At 37.4% G+C, this 25,267-nt stretch overlaps 1 protein-coding gene across 2 annotated transcripts; it reads right to left on the bottom strand.

The window, feature by feature from the left end:
* Window positions 1–1,461: 1,461 nt before the first annotated feature.
* On the bottom strand, window positions 1,462–25,261 carry VPS39 (VPS39 subunit of HOPS complex). Of its 2 annotated transcripts, XM_010711296.2 has the most exons (26): window positions 25,161–25,261; window positions 23,711–23,776; window positions 22,850–22,882; window positions 22,380–22,444; window positions 21,230–21,272; window positions 20,093–20,187; window positions 18,980–19,078; window positions 18,222–18,314; window positions 16,153–16,336; window positions 15,554–15,674; window positions 15,077–15,197; window positions 14,116–14,245; window positions 12,788–12,930; window positions 11,874–12,017; window positions 11,187–11,328; window positions 10,908–10,994; window positions 10,116–10,189; window positions 9,492–9,590; window positions 9,131–9,248; window positions 8,541–8,669; window positions 7,990–8,092; window positions 7,078–7,123; window positions 6,144–6,293; window positions 5,857–5,991; window positions 5,174–5,265; window positions 1,462–3,945 (listed from the first exon to the last, which is right to left on the bottom strand). In XM_010711296.2, exons 1-26 carry the CDS (start codon window positions 25,231–25,233, stop codon window positions 3,870–3,872), a joined length of 2,661 nt encoding a protein of 886 aa, XP_010709598.1. In that variant the 5' UTR covers window positions 25,234–25,261; the 3' UTR covers window positions 1,462–3,869. The 2 variants fall into 2 exon arrangements, with proteins under 2 accessions (XP_010709598.1, XP_010709599.1); XM_010711297.2 differs by lacking the exon at window positions 22,850–22,882.
* Between the last annotated feature and the right edge of the window lie 6 nt (window positions 25,262–25,267).

Genomic DNA, 25,267 nt, shown 5'->3' on the forward strand with positions numbered 1-25,267 from the left:
GCACTGTCCTCATTCTTCCACCAAAGTTTCTTGAAACGTTGTACAACGGATTAGGTGCCGGATCTATTGTGCTTTCAGAAATATCTTAGTGGCAACGAATGGAAATGATGAGGTTTTTAAAACAGCTGCACCTTATCTGCAGGCTTTCACTAAACTGAAGCACGAGACAAGAAACTTACATGCTTCAATAGTTAGATAGTAGTATCAGACGTATGAAAGCCAGCAGTGCAGCATGTCACCAACGCAGACAAACACGAGAATGTGACACACTACGAGCAAGATCCCATTAATCACTTCCTGTTGTTAGTGTCAGTCACTGGATTAGAATTTAAGAAAATTAATTAAGCATAGGCAATGGTACTTGAAGCACAAACAAGTCAGTACTAGTCAGTGAATTCACAGGCAAAAAAGCAAATATAATACCAGTGCAGAACAGCCAGGATTGCTTTGAACTCTCATGACGTATTAAGTGCTATGTAAACACATCTGAAAAAGTGCTTTCTTTACATTTCACCTTACCATCACACTGAAAGTTAAGAGGCCCATTCTGTTTTATTTATTAAAAAAAAGCAGAATCATAAGCATCATGACTGTGAAAAACAGGAAAACTGAGGCAACATGTACTATTTTGAGTGCCCAACTGCATCTAAGTCAGGCTTACCTGCCTTTTCCTGAAGTTCTCTGCTGTCTTCCAATGAAATCTCGCCACAGGAATCTAATGTTTATAGAAATTCTCTCTCAAGAAAGTCTAAAAGCTTTTAAAAACATATATAAGAACTGTTTCATAGTCATGGATCCATGCATTAACTGTTTGTGAATAGTTTTAGCTATAGAGACGCTGTTGACAGCCACCTTAATTTCCAAAGAACTGCTTACTTCGGTCCACTCCTATGAAACTAAGAAAGCAAACAGGAAAATAACATCAAAACACAAAATGAGAAAGACGGCCTCACATATGAGAACTTCATTTCTAGGGGGATTAGTACCAGCATAGTATCGGTAGTATCATTAGCACCATTAGTACCAGCAGTCAAGACAGATGTGTATCTACATTTCAGTTAATTTTCTGTCAGCAGGTATGAACCAAATAACATACACCACTAACTATATTATATAGTACTTAAAATACGCATAAATATTGAAGATGAGCCCTTTATCAAGACTCCAAAGGATGCTCTCAGTGTTTTTTTGTTGATTGTTCGTTCTTTATTTGTTGCTGTTTCCCCCACTCCAGTTCAACTATCTGTGAGGGAGACAAAGACTTCACCTCAGAGCCAGTATCCCCCATTTCTGTAGAATGGGAAAATGAGCACGTATGTTCTATTTCCAATGCTTCAGTAGTCTGACCTAAAAAAGTCAAGCAACTGCAAATATTTCCTGAATTCAGCACAGTGTTGTTCAATCACCTTCCCCCTGAAACAGCATATCACCACTCAAAAAACCACATCAATGATTTTAGTATTCTCTAGTAAATATGTATTTAATTGTATAAGACTTTCAAAAACATTATTCAAAGGATACAAAAGTGTTTTTAGTAGTATTTTGAGAACATTCACAAACATACTAACATATTATAAATCCAAAGCAGAAGTTGAGAAGCAGTAACAACTCTCAGGTGACATGGCCTTATCTGAATTACACATTAAAGCAGAATTGATGCTGAGAGCCCCTGCATTAAATCTGACTTTAAGAAGAAAGCAAAGATTATTAAAATAAACTGAGTAGCACAGAAAGCTTAACTGCACAATGACTGAAACACACACTGGTTCACAATATTTATTACAATCTATTGCTTTAGACAAACCTGCTGTATGGTTAAGTAAATCCAAGCCACACTGTAAGAACCAACCAAAAAAAAAGAAAATACAGCACAAATCACTTCTTTGTAAAGGCTATGCAACAAAGATGAACAGAGGCACAACCTTAACCATGAAAGTAAGAGCACAATGAAGTTCCTCATATCCAAATACCACTCTCCAGGTAGTAGACAATGAAAGTAAATAAAAATCATACTAATAGTATTAAATCTAAGATAGATAAAAATCAGAGCAATATTGTCATGTTTGTATATAAAGAATACAGGGCCTGATAAATACCCTTCTTTCAATCTCAATGATCTGTAAACACAACTCTCCCAAACTATCTTCCCTCTATATCTGAACTAGTATATAAAGACCTATACAGAATGTGCAAATTGAATATAAGTACTTTAGACTCTTTTCTTCAAATAGAAGAAATACGAGGTTAAAAACACTAATACCACAGATTCCCTCTTTCCAGACTCTACAGAAAGACATTAGTAGCAATACCACCCAAGATATCCAAGCACAAAAGTAGCAAACACTGGACCATGAAATTCATAGGAATGCACAGTATATAAACAATAAATAGAAACACGTGGAAAAGGAAAACAGTTACCAAAGGAAACCATAAACAGTGGTAAATTAAAGTGAATTAGAACTCCTGACAGTTTACTGCAGACCTGTTCCTAAAAAACACATCCATGTAACAATGGCTTAACCAGACCTACAAAGTTAGCTGAGATTTAGTTACACCTTAGACAGAAAGGCTTTATTACTCAATCATTAAGATGTAACATCTGATAGTTACATATCATGAACAATATTATCTAATCATTACAAATTTATAAGTGTTGCTGGAGTCAATTTGGAGACAAAGATCAAGTCAATTAAGTTATGTGCTACTTCTTCCTTTTCAATACTGCTGCTCACATTCTTTCTGCACCAATCACACATTTCAGTATTTCCAGTATCAATGTGCAATAGATTACAGTTTACGGAAAAATAAGTTAGACAAAGAGATTACAGCCTACAAGGAGTATGATACAACCCAGTTTTTGCAATTTAGACCTCTGGCCCAAGAGTAACTTAGGAACAGTACCAGCCTGCACAGAACGCAGTTGTTCCAAAGCATTTGAAAAAGAGAGATGTTGAAATAGTCTAGATTTTACTCCAGTGCTGGGAAGTGAAACAGTGACCAAAGAGCTTTATATACATAACATCTTAAGTGTAGTCAAGAAGTTCAAGCAATAATTGTAGTTCAATCCCTCAAAAAGTTGCTTTCCAGGGTGTTCTTTGCTTTTTGTATGAATACAGATGTGAACTTCTTAGAACAGTCTCTGAGCTTCCAGTCATGCTAAGAGTGACCAAAGTCAGCCAACAGCGCACAAATTAATTCAATTTACAGTTCTACAAAAAAAAAAAAAGCAGCTCTTCAGTGATGCATCTGCTGTTTGCCTGACTACCCCCCGTGCAAATTCTTTTTATCTGAAAGTCAGGTGATAACACTGAACATCAATAACCAAATTCCTTTGGCCAACATTTAAATATTCCCATTACTGTGATGAAAATAAAACTATTTTCTACATCTCGAATAGGCATAGAAGCCTTCTTTATGCCATACATCCAGTGATCTACATGCGATGGTGATACAGCTGCAATGACTCAAAATACATTTTCTTTTTTGAATGACTATTTACATACAAGGCCAAATTACAACATTGTTACCCCAAGGAGGACTTGCTGTAAAAGTTGACTTGTGAACAGCTTACAATTGTCTGACGATTCATTTCACAAGTTGGAGTGCATTACAAAGCTTATGGCTGATCAGTTTTTATTCTTCATCTGAGTACTGAGAGGTTCAACATAGTTGTCAGCATTATAATGACAAGATTAAGTCATTTTCTAATAAATCAATATGACCACAGAGGTACAGTCTGTCCTTAGATACAAATGACTTCTACTTAGTGAGAACCTAGAAACAAGCCTCAGTAATCTCAGAAGCATCAACTTTTTAAGCCATCACTTCTGAACTTCATAGGAGTGTTGGGATTATTGAATAAGTCCAGGTCAGGTATCCAACGTGTTGACTTCTTTGGAGCAGAAATAATGCACAACTATTGCGTTAGGGTATCGGGCAAATGCACTGTGAAGAGAGAGAACACAAAAAGATCAATTTTTTTGAAACGCAGCAAATACAGTTTTCTCTGTTGGAACAAGAACAGACAAGTGTCAAAATCAGAAAAAGGTGCTTACACATAACTGACTCCTTCCTATTGAGATTTCACCCTGAATATGCTGTTGATAAAATCAGACAGAAGTGTTCTATGGATTTTGAGAGTATCGTTAAAAAAAAAAACACAACCTATTTTTATTTTTATAGGCACACTTTTCTTAGAAATCACTGGTACCATTTTGTAGCTGATTTTGGTTTTAAGTTTCGTTCTAGTTTTTGGGAGATCATGTGGTGACTTACTGACATGATAGCCCTTCAAATCTGTACTGAAATTCACAGCATTAGAAAAGCCCTAGACAACCAAACCAACATCATATATGCAAACTTTAATTCTGATGTTACAAGCTATACACCAATAAGAAACTTGAAAATGCAAAGCATTAATATAGCCAAACTCATGTTCATTAAAATATTTTGGAAAAGAAAAAGAACTATTTCCTGTAATTGTGAATGCTAATGATATTTTGGAACAGTTCACATCAACAAGATAAACAGTTAATGATCATACAGCATTCCACTGGAGTTTCAACTAGGAAAAAAAAAAAGCCCATAACATTCTATACCAACCCATCATTACTTACTAGGAATAGCAGAAGAAAAGTTAGTGGAATCTAAGCATCAAGTGAAACAGTTCTACTTTTACATGTAGTAAGATCGCTACACTTCAAAACATAAGTTAGACAGGGAATCACAAAGCCATTAGATATAGAGCTATTCCACACACATCTTAGTTTGAGATACTTTACATTGTTCTCCTTAAATTGCAGCTAAGAAGCAGCTATTAGGCAGCGTTCTTATAAAAACAGTCTCAGTATCTGATATGATTTTCTGCCATCCAGAGTAGTAAAGTAAGATGTCTTGAGAATTTCTGATGGCATTTTATTCCATTTTGTTGAAAGCAAGATTAAAAATCTTGCAATAAACTTCACTGATTTTGATGCTCCCTTAACCTCTCTGTTGAATGACATACTTTCTTTTTCAAACACTTTTCAGATTTCTCCTTCATACTTCTGTGTTCTATGTATATATACACACACACACACACAAACATATAACAAACATACATGTATACACACATTTTAAGATTTGATTCACATTTAATTTTGTTTCCCAAACTTTAAAGCATGTGATCTCTCACCTGTTGCCTATCTTCTTTTTACATACAGTGCACACCTTCTCCTCTGTAATAATGCACTTTACTTGCTGATGCAAGATTCGCTCCTCCTGAACCTACGGGACAGTAAATAAACTTGCTTAAAGAGCAATACCATGCTACAGTTCCTTTTTAGACTGGTGAAACTGAAAATTATCAGAACATTCAATTTTCAGTGACATCAGCAACATTGCACAAAATTCAATATTATGCAAAATAAGGACTTGGTCTTGTGTAGAGTAGAGCAGGTGGTACTGAAGACCCAACATCAGCATTACAGGTATTCCAGGATTTTATTTTGAATTAGTTTGAACCACAGACTAAAGCATTCCACCCATAAAGAGCAATTCAGCTGACTACTGAAGTGCATCATCTGATTTAGTTTTCTTGGAAGAAATCCAGTCCACGCTCTCCAAGACCATCCTGCAATGCACCCCAGGGCACAGCAAGTCCAAAGACTCACAAAGGCACAAGCTCCACCCAAATTAAAATGACTGCACTTGCCATCATACCTGAAAAGGGGACATTCAAACTATCTGGTGCATATTTACTAATTTCAGATGAACCACAACGCCATCCAGAGGAAACACATCACATATAAGGAACAGTTGATTGAAATACCGAACATTAGTTTTACAACACAATTCCACTGGGTTATGGGTATTTACCCTCAGAAACTCAGCATGGAGAAGATTCTTGAGTACTTGATTGAATCTTTTCTTCTGGGCATTTTCTTCAAGGACTTTCTCTAGGAAGATTCGAATCTCACTAATCTGTGTATTTGCTGGAAGAAGGTTTATTGCCTAAAGCAAAATATATCTAGTTAGGAAAAATTACAGCAAATAGAGAACAAAATAGAAGTTCACTCACATTCAGTGTAGCATCCTGCACACACACCTGCTCCACTAGGTTCTGCCAACAGTACAAACTTAAAGTACGTACAAGTCTTTCCTACCTTCGTGGTATCCAGTTTGCTGTGATGCAACTCCAACACCTGCAGAGCAGCCTGCAGATTGGCTTGAGGCTCCAGCACTTCCATCTTGATTGGTCCCAAGCAATGAACACTAGGTGGGGAGAGATACATCCGGAGCAGAGATAGATAGACCTGTTACCCAAAAGGAAAGCCGCTGAAATCATCACACTCATGAACTTATGAAGCAAGAGTACTAATGAAGTACTATTTATTTATTTATTTTGCCATTCAAAATTCTAAGAGTCATTTAAGCAGCTTTTTTCTTAAAACCACGGGAAAAAAATGCGTAAGTGATGTTCAAAGACTTTTAAGACTTACATTCTATGTTAAGATTTTTCTATAAAAGTAGTATCTTTTAATCATGCCTCCTTCATTTATCTTATATAACTCATCTTTAGAAAACAACAATTTTATTTTTATCATTAACATTTTTGTAAATCTAAGTGGAACAAGAATGCATCTAAATTATTCATCTAAATTGCATCAAGAATTTATCTACAGAATATATGCTCAACTCAAATAATGCAGTAGCATTCGCAAAACAAAAAAATAAAGTAAGTTTGAGCTTGTAATTCCTAAATCCCAAGAGGTTATACATAGGTTCCTGTTCACCTCACACAAAATCCAAAGTCTATACAAAGCAAAAAGTTTACACTCCCTACCATGGCACAAGCAGTCTACATATGCATCCAACCTGTTAATTTTATATTTTTGTTGTCCCTTTTTTCTGTGCTTCAAGAAAAAAAATATTAAAAAATAAGTTTTATTACTTATATACATTAAATATATATTTTATATGCAGCCCAAGACAATTCCTCTTCACTCACTGTGGCCCAGGCAAGCCAAAAGGTTAAGTATTCAGGGTCTAAAAACATCCTTACAGAAAAAGAAAGTCTGCAAAGATGGAGCTACTTACATCTTTGTTGCCATCTTTGTTTCTGTCGTAATGTTTATGGCAGTAGCTAGAACAGAGAAGAATCAAGTGAAATGCATGGACAGATTTGGAACCCAGAAACTTATTCCAGAGAAATTACCATCTAAAAGCTCAGTTGCTGAGGCAGGTGACCATATATCCAATTCCGATCAATTGGATCAGGACATGCAGCACTGGTTACAAATGCTGAGAAAAGGGAGGTTTTGTGCATGTCTTCCACTTCCAATCAACTTACAAAACTTTCACATTGAAACTGAATTTAATACCTTGATTTCATAAATAAAAAATGAAAGGAAGGGGGCGGAGTGGAGACGTTATTGTATTTGAATCACAAGGAAAAGATGTCTCTGCTACGCATTTCATGAAACTAACTTCAAAAGAAGCTGGATTGAACAGGTCTCACTTTTCAGACATTCCTGCCAGTACTGGTTGATTCTATTTTCTCATAAGTACTTTAGATTCACTGAGATGGTTTCCTGGCACAATGGATCCAGAAAAAAAACCAACACATTTTTGCTACAGGGCTGTGCTAAATGAAGGAACTTAACTTGCACCTGGACTAGTGAATCTCTGTGATAACAGAAGGCAAGCAAAACAACATCCACAAGCTCACAAACTAAAAGAAACCAGTGGAAAGTAACCAGTGAAAGCCACATCTGACAAGAGGGAAACAAAGAACTCATTTAACGTGAATAATATTGCTAAGAAGTGCAATAACAGAAGAATGTGAAAAGGCACTCCACAAGGGGATTACGTCATTACCTGTAATCAACAGATAACTTGAAGATCCCAAAACTCAAGGAAACAAGGACACAAGATTCTGAAACCATATAGCACTCATGCTCTACATACAGCAATAATTCACTACAAAAATCTATAAAAAAAAATCCTTACTTTTCAGCCATGTTGGTGTCTTTTAGAATATGAACATAAATAAACAGAGCTTGCTCATGCTTCCCCATACGACCCAAGAGCAGAGCACGTTCTTCTAGAAGGCCTAGTGGTAGGATGAACGATTAGTCAATAGCTACACTTAAAAATGACAACATAAGGTCCATTACTAACCAGATTAACAGAAAAAAGAATAAAATGCAGTTTAAACATTATATATTAAAGTTATACTAAGTCTACTATAAAGTAGAGATAGTAATACTACTAAATTCTCAAGTAACTTCAGGATATAACAAACTATTGAGGAATTCAAGTTCATCTAAAGGTTCAGCTAAATACTTAATACTTAGGAGATGTCACAAGGTCTTAAGGCAGCATTTAAATGAGTCCTGTGGGACTGAGAAAAACAGTTCTGCCAGCATACATACATTGAATACACACACAGTGACTCTAGCCATCTTCTCTGCTTTTAGTTGCTATGATTCTTAATAACTGAGAAGGTTCTGTTGAAAATAGAAGAAAGGTTTAGTTTAGGCTAAAAAAACTGAACTCACCATCAAAGGGAAAGTCACTGATTAGTCGACTAGGTTCATAACAGCTAGACTTCTCCAAAAAAAGGAGGAGTTTTTTCCGGTAATCCCCTAAATCTCCTCCTTCCTCCCCAGCAGGCACTGGAGATTTATCTGTATGAAAGAAAGAATATCAGTTACCATATTACAACTATTTCATGACACTACTCCACAGAAGAGGAAAAAAATAAAATTAGGATAAACCACATTCTAATGAAACAGTTACATTTGTAATAGTTGGGTGCACCTGACAAATAATTTCAGACAATAATTACTGTCTGATCAGACAGTATATGGTTAATCACAACCCACCTCTGTCCTTAACACAATAAAGTGAGCAGTATCTGTCATTTCTTTTAGCCATGAGCAAAGTTGTAACTTGGTCACTTAAGATTTCCAAGGTAGCAAGAAACTAGACTCACCTACAAACCAACAATTTCTATTGTTCCCTTTCTTTCATCGTTTAGGCTATCTTCTCCTGATCAATATGAGGAGTAAAGGTTTAAAGCAATACACTGTGAAAGTTCCGCTGTGCTGTCTCAGCCCCCCCAGCCCCAGAAAAGGCTAAAACATACCTGCAGGGAAAGAGTTGAGATATTCTTTCATTAAGCCCTGCACCTTCTCACAGTACAGCTGGATCAGACAGTTGTGAAAGTCTGCACCAGTTTCTTCCCAGATGTGAATGATGTGTTCCTGTGAACACAAGTTCTGATTCAGTTAAAGATACTTACTCTGGAAAGTAATTTGCTAAAAGCAAGCAACAACTCCATACTTCATGGTTACTTTTACCAAGCTTGACCTCAGGATTTTATTTCCTTTGCACAAGTTACAGCAAAGCTAGCATTCTCTGAGACACTACCATGTACACTTTGAGAAATGAAGGCTTACATGTAACGTGTACTAAACATAATGCAGTAACAAATATTGAGTTCTTACCAGATAAGGAACAGCCAAACTTTTAAAATTTTCAATCAAAAAACTGAGCACTTTGTCTCGTGGCAATGCTTCCACTTCAGGGAGGTCTTCTGTAAATATCTGTAAAATGAAATTTTATTCACAGAATATTTTTAAAGTGCTGCAATGTATTTTCTCTGAGGCAATGAAGTTCAGCATATCATTATGTAAGCCTGAAGAGTAAGCACAAGCAGTATTAAAAAAAAAATCCAAGCAGCTTATTTAGACATCCAGAAGATATCTCACATCTGAATAGATCACCAAATTTCCACTTCTGTCAGCACATATCTTTTACAGTACCCAACACCTCTCAAATACAGAAGTCAAAGAAAATTAAGAAGAGGAAATTAACATTTAAATATTCAATCATGCTCTCATACAATAATGTTACACTAAACTCAGGGGTTCTTAGCCACTTATTATAAAACAAGATATTCCAAGAATGAAAAAAAAAAAGACTGATAAACTGTCTTGATCTACTGTCTACTGCTAAGCTTTCTGTTACAATGCTGAACGCAGACAATATCAGACACTACATTGGATTTAATGTTACTACATGCATTCTTACACCATATGCTGCACTAAGAATCTCAGTGGCAAACTTACCTTCAGTCCATCTTCAGGATAATCTCTTAGCACCCAGACAGAATAGGAAAATACCAAATGCAAATTCTCTGCGCCTAGAACACAGGAGGTGGCAGTGCTCAGCACCAGATCCTAAAGATCTACCTACTCACAACACAAGCAGATGCTTTCAGAGATACCCAAGTTTCAGTGATAGTAAAATTCTTTTTGTTGTGCATTTAGAATTAAATAATATATCATATGGGAAGAGACTATTCTCAACAACAACAAAACCAAAAAAGGTCTTAAGTAAAGATGAATAGCCAAGCTAAGTAATCTCCTACTACAACGTTATATAACCAGCAACTAGAACTGTTAGGTCATAACCTAGATTAATCTAGACACAGGTTATAATTTAGATTTATCTATGCACAGAAAACAAAAGCTTCATATAAGACTCTTCATTTTGGGAAAGACACTACAAAGCCCAGCAACCAGTAGCTAGACTTTCCACTGGAAAGCCTATCCCAGAAGTAAGACTTCCCTTTCATCAGTGATGACAAACCATTACCAGAATAAAATACAAAATAATATGGTGTATTTTCTTACAGTTGAATTTTTTTTTTTTTTTAAGTCAGAAATAAGGAATGTTTACCAATAAGATTCTCAAGTTTAAACAGGACACTTCTGAGATGTAATTCTTAAAGTCTGCACCACATAAGGAAGCAGACTAGATTGTGCTTTAGCTTGATAGTATCTATGAAGTTTCTGAACGATTGAATAACTAAAACCTGGAAAGAGCAACACTTCCACAGAAACAATGTAGCCATTTACCCAAATGCTGCAGATACTGTACTGTCCTCTCATGACCCTTCAAAGGCGAGTTGGCTTTCTTTGACTGATCCACCAGCACCTGTAATGCTTTCAGACAAACAAAAAGGTTAATTCCTTTACAAGCATAACTATCATTCCAATTTCAGCCACATCAAGCTACTTGAGAGCAAAAAAAAAAAAAAAAGCTTTGCTGTAAACAACATGCAGGCAATAATGACACAAGATTAAGAGCGTACCCTCCTACCCCTTCCCCTCTCCACCTCCCAACCTTACACCTACCTTTCTCATGCAGACCTTTTTTCTCATACAATATTATGAGCTCACTGTATTTGTGAGCCTTCTTCAGTACGTGTTCACTCTCCTCAATGTGGCAGTGATTGTTCTCCAGACGTAGCAGTGGTGCCACAAGTGCTACATTTGTCTGCAAGCAAAAAGAAAGCAATCAAACATATTTCTAACATGTTCTTCCTAAACTTACAGTGCACAAAGTGAGTTGAAACAGAGAAATAGCCCAAGAAGCAATAGCTTAACATTCTATATTAAGCCTCATCTTCCTTAAGAAGTTCCATTCTGTAATTCATTAGGAGAGAAGGAAAACAGTACAAAGCTATTCCCCTTCCAGAAAAGAGGTCTGCTTTGAAAAGCATTAGTGACAACAAAGATCACATTGCTGTATTTAACAGTAAAGGCAACACAATAAGCAATGGTTAAAATGTCAAAACAAATAAGCAAGACAATGTAGGAGCCTCAGTGAAGTGAACAAGTACTTTCTTTCATGAAATTGCCTCCTGATAAACGAGAAAACTAGCTGAGACCAAAGCCTCTCACATCATTTCTAACCAAAAGTGAGACAGTTGTTCGAGAATTTGACATAACCCCTTAATCCTGCTCAATTTTTTTCACCCTGATATTGCAACAGAATTTGCATTTTAATAGGAATAACCTCTAAGTCAGGTGGAAACTCACATGGAGGTAACACTTTAACAGAGTGGTATCAATGATTTGTAACAGCTTCTTTTTGGATTTGATTGTGGGTGTTCCTTCCATGAGGGGTGAGGTACTAGATTGATGGTCAGAATCATTTAGCTTCTTCACCAGCTGACTCCTTTTCTGAAGGACATCAAATGAAAATTTAACATGGATAAGCCACGAATTTCTCAATCCCACCCCAGAAAATATATCCCACCAAACAAAACAAAACAAAAAACCTAAACAAGTAACTTATTTAATCAATTGGTTCCTTAAGAATTTTTACTATTTCCAACTGTTCAACGTACCATCTTTTCAACCACATTAAGGTATATAAATTTGTTTTGCAAAAGTGTAGTTTTGCAAGATGCCTGAAATATATAGTTAACCTGAGCAAAGACATTTTTGAGAAATCAGGAGACATTTAAAACATTTGGAGAACAACCTACATTTTGAACCACAAGGCACAAAAACATTCTCCTAAACACACAAGTTCCCAGTTAGTCTAGTAAGAATAACAGCAGAACAATTCAGAGTCCAGCTGCACAAAAATAAAGAGGTCAGAAAGATCTTTTATCCACTACCTCCTGTTCAACTTTACTGTGCATGCTTTAGACCAATTTCCTGAATAGAGTGCCCTTCATAATAGTCACCAAACAAAAACAAAAGGTCAAGAGCCCAAGACCTCTTCAGAAAGCTACTGAAAATAAAATACCAGACTCAAATTCAGATCTGAGTTCAGGAGTAAATTTTATCCAGATCTCAGAGAAATCATATGACCATGAAGACAGTCTAGTAAGGCTAGCCTAACAGAGCTGGAGTAGACATACTGGTTCCTACAAAAATCTGCCCAACAGAAGATGTTGCAGCTTGAATAACCCTGCTCTAAAAACAGACATAGGAGTACTCACTTGCGTTAGGTAGTCTATCAGAGCTAAATGTGCCTTCTCCAGCTCTGCCCCAGAGAGCCCTGGCAAGGGGTTGGGATACTGTAACTGTTTCCTGTAATCTGTTGGCAGTAGGTCAGGATACAGACCCATCACGTGAGTGGGATCTAAGCAAAAAATAACTAGTATTAGTAATCATAACATATCATGTTGCCAACTCTTTAAATGTAACGTAGCTTTAATGTAAAGTTAACTTTAAACATAAAGTTAGCTTTCCAATGGAGCTGCCTCATCAACTTGTGTGTCCACTAGATTTCAGGTAACTGAAATTGTTTACCATGAGGAGAAAAAAAAACACAAAAGCTAGAATAAGGCAAAATCAGCAAGAAAAAGACTGTTTTAAAGTCCAAGCAGAAGTTTCAACCTGTGCTCTTGTCACACGCAGAGGGCAATCCATCACTATCATCCTTCTACTGTTCTACTTGCAGAATCCTGACACTGACAACTTTGACAGTAGGACAGGATTTCTAGGAACAAGTAATGTTTCCAGGAAAAAAAGAAAATTACCAGGTTTTTGAAACATGAACTGAATATAGTATTATTCATATTAACACACCTCTGTTTTCATGGAGTTTAAATAAATTCCAAATTTCCATCCTCTAATTTAAGTTCAAAATATTTCAAGTTCAAGTAGCTTTCAAAAGTAAATATAATGTTAGACATCATCAAGGAAATTTCTAAGTTCAAATGCATAAGGGATGTGCTGTCTGTCAACAATGAAAGAATCTCAGTCTTAAGCAGTATTTTATGATGCAGACCAGTCTTCAGGCAATCTTCCAAGTATCTTAAAACAAATCTTAAAACAAATCTGAAGAATATCAGAGACTATTTTAGCTTCCAAAACCACCAAAAAGCTTCCTGGCCTCAGTAGTTTAGCCCTTAAAGCAGAAACAAGGTTTAGGGTCCTCAGTTCAATCAGAGGACAAGAATGTAGCAGATCTACAGAAGCTTCTTATTTCCAACTCCAAGCTAAAAGTAGACTTTTTACATGTGCAGAAATCTCCAGCCTCCAAAATCTGCATGTATGCTACACACACTGCAAGAACAGGCTACAATACAAATATACTCCGCACAAAGGGCAATTTCATGATTTAAATTAACTTCAGATAGTTTGAGTAGAGCACAGTAACTATAAGAGGCTGAACAGTTGCCTAGACTATTTGCTATTCACAAGGAGAGTGGTCAGCACAAGACAATATTATTTTAAAAAGGAAACCAAAACATACAATGATCTGTAAGCTTCATTTCATTTCTCCCAAGCCAGCTATCTTAAGGTCAACTTAAGCATTTACCTGTACCAAGCTTGGCAAAAACTTGCATTGACTCATCAAAGCGCTTCTGACAGAAGAGGTTGAAGGCAAAGAGGTTCTTTATGTGATGAATTTGTTGTCGCTTCTCACTATCCGAATCATCTTTCATTTCCTACACACAAATTGAAAAACATTAAAAAATTTGGGGCAGCACAAAATGAGAAGAAAACGCTTTAGACAAATTACCGGACTAACATTACAGAATCACAGAATATAGTGTAGAAAGAACACGAAATCCAAAAGCCTGCTATGCTCAAAAAAGGATACTCTTCTTAAGTGAAGACCTCCAATATTAATTCTTATGTGCTACGTTAACTGAGACACTGAGATAGCCTGGAAGGTTTGAAAGCCACCTCTGGCTAACAATACAACAGAAAGTATGTTTACAGTCGTTTGCTATTTCCTTTAGTTTTTTCCCCCAAGTTCACAATCATACACACAATTTATTTATTTTAGCGTAACTCCAGGGAAGTCTTCAGAAATCAGAAAATCCTAAAACGGTATAGGCAATGGAATGAAATACACTGCCTCAGCATCTCTAAGAAATGACTATGTAACATACAGGGCTATTACAAAAATTCCTGGCCATTGATAAAACAAAATACACAAAGCTAAGCAACACTGTTTACAATTGGTCCAAAGGCTTTAAAGTCCAACTGACCAAGTCTGTAAGAAGGTTAACTAATTAAACACCTAAGAGAGGTAACTCATATGCAAGATGACACCACAAAATCTAAAACAACTACATCAACATAGAAAACTGGCAGCATAACTCTAAAACTTACATTAAAAAAATATATATAATTTGAGAGTGTGTGCAAAGTAGGAAGTAAGGAGGTTAAGCTCTTCAGCCTAGCTGCAGTCAAGCAGTAGACAAACATTCTTTTGCGTACTTTTGTACAAGAAAATTCTACTGCAAACCTAAAGGATTTGGAGTACTTACAGCCAACTGCAAAGCCAACTCAAACTGCTTATCCTGCAGAAGTTGCTGGATCTGTGTGGCTATGGACACAGGGATGAGTCGCCAAACAAAGTGATTACTTGCCACATATATAATATTTGTCCTGCAAAGAAGCCAAAAAGTTTAATTACCACATTCTAATGCTGAAAAAGAGTAACGCTCTACCAGAAACAATCTTGGCTAATTTATGCATTTATGACTCACATACAAAGGCAAATTAAGCAATACTGCAAAGCAGGAAGGGGCAGAAACATCTCCAGTGATCAGGAATTCCCAAAGATGCTCTATTCTTATAATTCACTCCTCAAGATATTGCACCCATTTTTCTGTTCATAAACAGCAACAAACTGTTTCAATGCTACTACTTAAGCCAGGAAAGTATGAAGAGCTCTTCTCCCAGTTTTTGAGCATGCTACCACACAGACAGCTCAACAAAAGCAATCATGTTCTACTCAGTACCCTCCAGAGGTGATGAAACGTGGTCTCTGCAGCTCAATACTCTGTACCAGCAGTCGGGGTTCAAATGTGCGGATCTCCACGTACCTTGGCAGAACAGCAATGATGTAGGGAGGCTGATGTTCTATTTGAGAAACAGGTGAAAATATAAGTTAATTGTTCTCTTGATTTTGTGTCATGAAAGAACAATTTTCCTTGAGGTTTGTCTCTGTTTTCTTATTAGCCACAGAAATCAATGCCCAGTGCTGACAGCAACTTGCTTACAGACAAGACTTTTTGTTCATCTTTCAATATACAGAATTTCTGCAGCACTCAAGTGCCCAGAAAAACTGCATCGTCTTCCATTTCAAATCTTCTTCCTTTAGAAGAAACAGGCAATATGCCTGTTTTCCAAGAAGAAAATAGGCGAGGAGTAAAGATGACAAAGAAACAAAAATAAACAAGCGGGACTCACTGCACTTGGAAAATAAAACTAAAAACACTCTAGAAGCCAGCTGTCACACTCCAAATCCAGCCAGCTTTTAAACACTGTGAAAATAACTATTCTATCATTTACAAAGGAGCAAAGAGGCAAACAAAAAAAAGTTACTGCTAATTCTCACCCATGGCTATTGGAATATCTGTCCAATTCAATGCACATTTCTGGGTGCAGACCCCTTCTTCATTGAGGACAACAGTTAGATCATCTTGGCCAACTGCAACTTTTCCATCTGCTACAGGTGCAACCAATGGTTCCAGTTGCTTCCCTGTTGGAAATAGTTCTTTGATGGATCCTTTTCCATCCACCTAGAATAAAGAAAATAGAAAGCTTATTGTTCCAAACAACATTTCAAAGATGTAAAAGAGAAAGTATCTGAAAGCAAGAAATACACTACCTAGTAGAGAGATTTATTTTCAACTCAGATTAATCACAATTACGACAAGTGTAACTTAAAATTGCAGAAAGAATTTTCTGCATATTAACGTTTATTTAGATTATGATCATTTGGAAATAATTAATACTCGTGTCAGAAATGACATATTCCTGTTACCATGATGTAACATGATGGAATGCTCAGCAATGACAGCAGAACAGCAAGGTCCTAGGCTGCAGCAAGTGAGGGTTTGCTCAAACACAACACCCATGTGCACAGAAATAAAGGAAAGAAGTTGCTTACCTTCAGAAGGCCTCAGGTATGCAAGATACCCTTGCCTCCACTGCCAGCCCTTAAATGAGGTCTGGGCAGGGGTGGATCCTGGTTCCAACCCTTCTGGTTATTCAGGTGCATTGCATGCAGCTAAGCTTCTCTGGGTTGGCCCTGCCTTCCTACCTCAATCACTGGTTCAAGCCATGACTCAGTATTTCTGCTACACATGATAGTAGCTGAGTACATGTATCATACAGGCACATAAAATGCCCAATTATCTCTTGGTGTAACTGCAGGATTTCAGTTAGGTCAAAACTTTAACATGGTTTTATTCTAGCGTAAGTAATACTGTAACAAAGAAATAAACTAAAACTAAAGCAAACTCCCCAGTCTTTTTCCCTGCCTTAACCACTCACTGCTGTGGCCACAGATAATCCAGGTATCTGAACTCAAATGCATTCTCCAACAAAATAAATAAAAAAATAAATTAATAAATTTAATAAACAAAATTAAAGTGATGTTTCATGAGTTGACCTAACAACACACTGTTGCCAAAACAGACAAGCTTATTCCCTCAGCTCCAACTACATCTTCCTGCTGCTTCCCTTGTGTTACAGTCAAGAACTCCTATAAACCATCAGCTAAACAGCAGAGAACAATTCCTTAAAAACATGAATATATCTTATGCATATTCAGTGAAATCAAGCTGCTCAGCAACAGGTTGGACAAGCACCAGAGCCAACACAAAGATGATAGCAAACCTCAACTCTGATTCCTTGAGCAGACACAGAAAGACTTGTACCACTAAAACAGTGGGAATCAGCAAGAAGGACACAGAAAAGGGCTGCTTCCACCAACAGCATCAATCTGAACTGGCCGTAAAATTACCGTGCAATTTTCCTGCCAACTACAGAACGGAGTTGCCATTCAATAAATAGATGTATGCAAATGAGGTACACCTCACCTTCATCTCATTTTCCTGTAATATCAGCAGAAACCAATTTTAAATGCAGAAAAGAGAATCAAGTATTGCTGTCAAATTAAGCATAAGCAGAAACTGTAATAGTAAGTGAATGGCAGTAAGTTAAGAGACTTTCAAACAGGAATTACTACTATTCAGCAAGAGAACAAAAAAAAAACCAAATCCCCAAAACAAACAAACAAAAAATCACAAGGTTGCTCTTTCTCCCAAATCAGAACATACTCTTGGTCTTTCCATCATTTTGGAGTAAAGTTCTTTCTTGAAAATACTACATAAAATGCAAGCTGAGCTTACAAACTCTGCTGCCCAACTAAAACATAAGTTTTTGTGTTATCTTTTTCCTAAAGACCTTCATATACTAGTTCCAAGAGTGACAAAGAGAAGATCTCTTTGTGGCAAAACTTTGGCTATGTTTAGACTGCCCTTTCCGAAATCACATACAATAAGAATACCAAATAGTTTGTCATTGTTTGTCAGCTCAACTTGTGAACACAGGAGCATTCTACAGTCCCTACTGCTATTCATTTCTCCTTAAACACTAAATTTCAAAATCTGTCCTTACCCTTATCAAGTAATAGTCTCTCTTGAAGCCTACACAGATGGAGTTTTCACACCAGGCCATAGATTTGGGTACATCGGGTACACTGAAGTCACCCTGAGGAAAACAAGTCAAAATGACTGTTACAAGAGAAAAATCAAAATAGGAGTGTAACAGGAAGAACTGTTGTTATCAAGCTCCCTAGCAGACACACACCTGACTTCAGCTGGTCAAGAAAAGCAATGTTCAACTAAAAGGCCAGATTCGTGCACAGAAATAGGCAATGCTGTTGGTTGGTTGCACAACTTCCTAGAAGAGATAACTGAAAATTTCCAATTCTTACTTTTATCACTGTGGTATTCTCAAGTGCAGCGGGTTTGTTGTCAGCAACTACCTTCTAACTTAATGACATACTTGAAAAACTTCAGAATCAGGGAGGTTTTTTCAGGATCCACCTCCAGCGTTACTGCTACATACGCATTTATAAAAGCTGCATGCTAATACATTTCGCTTACTTACAAACATACTACAACAGGAATATTAAAATACTGAACACAGCCTATTCCTTAATTCATGAAACTATACTAATGCCACCAATTGTAGTTTAAACCCTGCATTTGCACCTTTATGTGCTGCTGCTTTGTTAAATCACTATAAAACCAACAGGATTTGGATATTCTAAATACTCTAAAAGTCAGCACTGCCTTTAGAAGGGATTGCATGAAAAAAGCAGTAAATAGAATTCCTACAGTCATGCTAGGCTATCAAAACAGTCAACTTACTTGTAGTTCATGGAACTCCCTGTCTTTCCAAAAATAAAGTTGTAGCTTCTTCCGCACTGCCACACACATTCTCAGCACCTCTTCTCCATTATCTGAATGCTGTAAAAAAGACAGGCCTAAACTCATCAATACTAACAGACAAAGAAGATAATACAAGGTCAAAAGAATCTTCAGCCTGAAGCAAAGCTATCTGAAGAGTAGCTTTGTTCATTCATGCCAGAATGGGAGTCTCTAAGCACAAAAACACAGAGTAGGTAAGTGGTGTAGCTGAAAATGAACTTTGGTTAGATGTCAGCATTTGTGACACAAGAGAAATACAAAAAATAGAGTGCTGAATACAGATACACACAGAAACAGAAGATAAGTAGAGAGCTGTCAGCCCAACTCTGAAGACCACGATAAACAGCTTAAGCTCTATGTAGTACAGGAAAAGAAATGAACAATGCAAAGAATGTGTTATGTTAATAACACTAAACATTAATGACTACCTTTCATATTACATCTCAATGGAAAAGTTTCCAGACAAAAAATACTAAGAAAGCTAAGTGCCTTACAAACATTAAGGAACTTTGAAGCGATGAGACGCACTTTAAAAGACATCACTAGTTTTTAACACTTAGGAAACACTCAATACTTACTAGAAAATACTTGAATACTAAGTGGGATGAAAAGTACAGATGATGAGCATTAAGCCATCTCTTCTGGTTACAGACCAGATTTCTGTACAATATGAGTAGGCTGAAAAACCTCAGATACAAAGGAGTCAATAAACCACAGCATACTAACAGATTATTGTTACACCTCATGGAACTATTTTATGGCCTGGACCTGCCATAACCATTATGGGACTCCTTGAACCAATGCAGTTTAACAGAAACAAAAATAGAATAAAACAAGCAATGGAAATGCTTGGTGATGCAATGCAAACAGAAAAGCCGCCCTCATAGTTACCACAGGAATGCCTTGAAGTTCAAGGTCACAATAAAACAGACAAGGTGATATATAACAAACAAACACAAAATTAACGAACCAAATCTACACAGCAACATTAAAACTTTCTTTTTAAAAAGAAGGGGAGTAAGGACACCCGTGCCATTGTGTTCCTCATCTTACCTGAAGGTCACAAGTAAAGAGAGATGCACCTTTTGCCTTGGAAACTGTAGTGATTTGTTGAAACGTCAACAGGTCATGGACATAAATGTTATTTTCTGTTTTAAACAAAATTCCAATTATTTTTCAATGTTTAACACATTGAGTTCACCATTAATTCATACAAATTATTGCAGTTTATGGTTGCATAAAAAGAAGAACTTGTTAGAGAAAATAAGACTGTAAGAAAGGAAATCTTCTCCCAAAAACTGAAAAGTAAGCGCTGATGCACAGAAATACAAGAGTACGCATGCAGAAAAGAAGACTAACACCAGATCTGGTAAAAATCACATGAAGGAACTGAGAATAGGTGCTAAACAAGCAGAGGAAGTGGGAGTGAAAGAGACAGCAAACAGGCTAGACCAGGGCAAGCTTGTGATGGAATACTGTATGAACAAAGACCATTTTGAACTGGCTCCTGAAATTAGTGAGAAGTGAACAGTTTCAAGCAGAGGGTGCTGTGGTCAAATTTTTGTACGCACGAGGACGCAGGCAGCCGAAATCTATGCATGCTGGAGTTGGGAGAGCCGGGACTTGGAGATCATAGAAAAGGGAGTAGCAACATAAGCAAAAACAGACATAGGAAGATCATAAGGTTAAACGGAAGCCTGAAACAAGCAAATTCAGATCTTCCACAACAGGGTAAAAGACTGCCATCTGCATATAAGCTGTGTTTGATGCCACATAGCAGTGGTAAGTTTTTCATGCATCAAACAAGTTTGTACAACAGAAATTTTAGACTATTCTACAGTCTGCATACATACATATTATATGTACGTATCTATGTGAATGCACATAGGCCTCTATGTATATAAATTGTAGATGCATACACACACACTTCAACACGTGCACGTTTTTTCTATGTTTAGTCATGAAACTTAGCATTAACATTTTTGTTCTTCAAGTTGGCTTACAACAAGCAAAGCTGATTCCCGTTCTTAGCTGCACAATGCTTCCTTCGCCAGATGAAAAAGCCTAAATTCTAGAAGACAACTTTTCAGCAACTCAAGCACTATGCACATGTGGAAGGTACACCACAGGCAAGCCAAGTAACTGCACCAGGAAGACTTCATTAAGTATTAAAATATTTTCCTTACTTACCTAACAGACTGACCAGAATTTTAAACTGAGAAACAACATGAATCTGAAAGAAAGAATTCTATCATTGATTTCATCCATGAACGAAAAACAATTGGTATGCTACAGAAAAGACACTGAGGTGCTGGAGCAGGTCCAAAGAAGGACAACACAACTTGTGAAGGGCTTGGAGAATATGCCCTATGAGGAGAGACTGAAGGACCTGGGGCTGTTTAGTCTGGGGAAAAGGAAGCTGAAGGGAGACCTTATTGCTCGCTTTCTATATCTGAAAGGTGCTTACAGCGAGAGCGGGGCTGGTCTCTTCTCACTGGTGACAGGACAAGGGGAAATGGCCTCAAGTTGCACCAGGGTAAGTTTTGGTTGGATATCAGAAAAAACTTATTTACAGAAAGGGTTGTTAAGCACTGGAATAGGCTTCCCAGGGAGGTGGTTGAGTCACCATCCCTGAATGTGTTTAAAAACCGTTTGGATGTGGTGCTCAGGGACATGATTTAGCAGAGGGTTATTAGTTAGGGTAGTATGGTTAGGTCGTGGTTGGACTTGATGATCTTTAAGGTCTTTTCCAACCTAAGCAATTCTACGACTCTAGTACAGGCGTACCTCTAAACAACATGCACAAGGGATACCAAAAGAGGCTGCATAATCTTTTTGACATAGATGCTTTCCTGCGCATAACCAATGAACCAAAGTTTTTCCCCCACTAAAAATAATCATATGACTGCATGATTATTTATCAGTAGATAATCGGTTACTTTAATTCTAAATTCCAGGTAATGTGAATTATATTCACATTGCTACAGTTTATCCAGAGGCAAATTATATCAATCTGTTGGTGTCTTACCGTTGCTATAACAACTATTTTGTCAGAGCAGTTGAGCATTTACTGCAAATAACAGCATTTCCATAAATGTCAGAAATAAGCTTGTATATCCCAATGCTTAGCTTTCTGCTTCAGTGAATACACCAAACTCACCTGCTGATATGGGAAAATAGCGGGCAAGAACACCTGACTGTGCTGCCCCTAGAAAAATCTATTATAGACTCATAGAAATTTTTAAAATTTAGCAGAGATTCAAGAAGTACAGTAAGATTGCACTTCTTGTCTGAACACAAGGGATATGATTCCGCATGCCAAGAAAATGTTATTTCCTACCTGCTGAATCTTTTTTGAGAAGTTCTTGTTGGATTTCTCTAGTGTCACTTCAAATCTATTGCAACCTATCAGAAAGATTTGAGAGAGCATATAAACTGAAGTTGCCTTTAAATTTATGGCAGAATAAATTTTACACTAAATAGACCACAAAGAACTATGAAAGCAAAATCAGATGCTTAACAATAAATGCATCAGAAGGCCTTGTACATCATCAGGTAAGAATTCAAATAACACTATTTGTACTTGTCTGATAACTTCATCAGTAGTTACATTTTTACCTTGCTGGGATTTCAGATAACAAGATTTAAGCATCTTGAAACCCAAACATACAAAGATATCCATAAAGAATTTATCAACACCAATCAAGTATCAAAAACTTAAACTGCTAAGGAACACATCACTGCAAAGTAGACAAGGAATAAACACTACACCACAAGGGTTTAAAAGGAGTTTTAGGGATAAAGACTTACAGACACTTTCTGATGACATAACCTCTCCTGGCACTGATGCAAAAAAGGGGGAGAAATTTACCAGGTGAGATAAGACACTAGCAACTCAAGACTAGCATGCTCCAATTGGAACAGACGTCCTATAAGTTTCAGAAAAAGCAAGCTGAATTCAGTCTCAATCAGATACAAACAAGTATCTTTCCAAGAGTTGATAATCCTGGATAGAAACATTTGGATTTTTTTTCTCCTTTGCTGTCCCATGCTATACTGCATTACTGCATTCAATAATTATCAGCTATATATAGAAACCCAAAATATAAATCTATCCAGTGAAAATCAATTAAATTTCAAACAGAACAGCATTCTCTGTGGCATCTCCAGAATAGCCTATGAGCAATTATAACTAAGAGGTAGAGAGAAATGTAGAAACATGAGAAAGTAGAAATAGCGAAGTTCCTTTCCTCCCAACCCCTGATGTTGATGAGCCCACCGAATAAACTTGCTCTTTCATTCATCTAGTAATCCAACCTTTCATTAGCAGATGACAAGCAAACCTGCAGCAATAAGCTCACTGCACTGCTTTTGTGCAAGTTTATGCACAATGAGTGCATTCAGAAATTACACTTTCTGCAAAAGAAAGATCTGACAACCTTCTATAAAACACACTCTAACACAAACAACAGGCTGATACTACTACCTATCCTCCTTAAATACCTGATAAACAGTGTGTATAGTTCTACTAAAGATCTCACACATTCTTTAAACTCTAAGTAGGGAAAATCATCAATCACATGTATTTGTGTTAACATCACAACAACATCTGACATGAAAGAAAAAAAATAATATGATCAAATTCTTGTGTCATTCTTACAGTCAACTTACCTACGTCCTTCTTGATCCTGTAAAGAAGAAGATGCCCTTGTTTGGTACCAACAAGGAGCCATTCCTCTAAAAGGAGTAAGGAGAAAATAATCAGTTCTGGCAAAGACTGCCCTATCCAATTAAGCTGCATTTATCCTGACACCTATAAGCTTGGTTCAAAAGCCAAAGAGGACTTTATATGGCAACCATAGGCATGTTTCCCTGCAGTGCTCTTGTGCAAGTGCTAGACTGCAGCACTAGTTACCACATGATGGCCATAAACCAAACAGTAAAACAAAAGCAACAGCCAAGACATCAAACCCTGCTTACTGGTACAATAGTAGATAAACAAGCAGTTACATCTTTTTCAATCAAGGGTGCCAATAAGCTATTACTCAGGCATCACTATCTGCCAGGGACAAACACTGCTATATAATAGGGGGAAAAAAAATGAAAAGGAGAAGTTCTGTGTTTTAAAATAAAGTCATGCTTTTTATAAGAACTTCCCAAAATTATCAGCTGTGCCTGAACCAATCCTTGTGGCATCCTTGCTTAAGTGGCATTTGAAGTGCTTAGACAACCAGCAGTCACTTAAGATTCATAAAAGAGAAACATTTTATATATGAACTCTGCAGCAAAGTTTCAGAGTGTTCCAAACTACAGCACTTAAAGCAATCAAAAGGCATAGCATCTTTACCAGGTCACAAAATCTGACTGAAAAGCTTCCTCTTTGCTGAGGATCACATAGGAAAAACATACGCAGGGATATTTCTTCCTACTGCTGGTACTTCCTCATTACTTAAGATACTTGAATTTATATACATTCTCATTCTCCTGCAACCCTTCCTTCCATTGCTTGACTTTACCCAACCATTTCATCTGAGGCCTGTGGGTTTGGGCTCCCTTATACTCTGGCAAAGTAAATACTTTCATAGTGACAAAGATTAAAATCTCAACAAAGAAACAAACAATTTTCACATCTCTTTTGCTATATAATTCTACCACATACAGGTCATTGCCTAACTATAGTGCTATTAGTGAGGTTATGGTAAACAGATTAAAGGCTCTCAATTCCACAGCATCTGAAGGGGTTGTAATAGCAGCTTTGTCCCACAGCAGCACAGCACAGAACGGCCCAAGCAGCCACAACAGCCTTCCCAACGCACCCGATCAAGCGGCGCAACCCTTTCACCGTGCATACCCCAAAATACCACCTATACACTTATATAACACTAACACAAGCAAGCAGGCTCTAACGTTAAGGCTAGAATGCCCCGCTAGCGTTAAGGATAGGAACCAGCCAGCACTCAGGGAACCGCTCTCAGCGCTGAAGCGGCCGAGCTCCGGGCCCGCACCGCAGACGCCCCGCAGCCGGGCAGCTCGCAGCCAGCGGCCCCGAGGGCTACCGACGAGGACGAAGGGGGACTGCCAAGCAAGGCGGGGATGCGCGAACGCAGCTCCGGCGGCTCACCCCAGGCCGCCAGGCAGTCGATCTGCAGCGGCAGCTTCTCCAGGATCGGCACGTGCTCGAAGGCGTCGTGCATGGCGGCGGCTCCGTCGAGCACTGGCGGCAGAAGC

Source organism: Meleagris gallopavo, chromosome 5 (genome assembly GCF_000146605.3).
Source record: "Meleagris gallopavo isolate NT-WF06-2002-E0010 breed Aviagen turkey brand Nicholas breeding stock chromosome 5, Turkey_5.1, whole genome shotgun sequence".
Classification (NCBI taxonomy): Eukaryota; Metazoa; Chordata; class Aves; order Galliformes; family Phasianidae; genus Meleagris; species Meleagris gallopavo.

Excerpts from the sequence above, each read along its gene's own strand:
- VPS39 (XM_010711296.2), bottom strand. The coding sequence starts at position 25,233 with ATGCACGACGCCTTCGAGCACGTGCCGATCCTGGAGAAGCTGCCGCTG. Across the intron at positions 18,315-18,979 it reads GGGAGTTCCATGAACTACAA|GGTGACTTCAGTGTACCCGA; the intron begins GTAAGTTGACTG and ends TGTTTTCCTCAG. Across the intron at positions 15,675-16,152 it reads AGATATTCCAATAGCCATGG|AACATCAGCCTCCCTACATC; the intron begins GTGAGAATTAGC and ends TTTCTCAAATAG.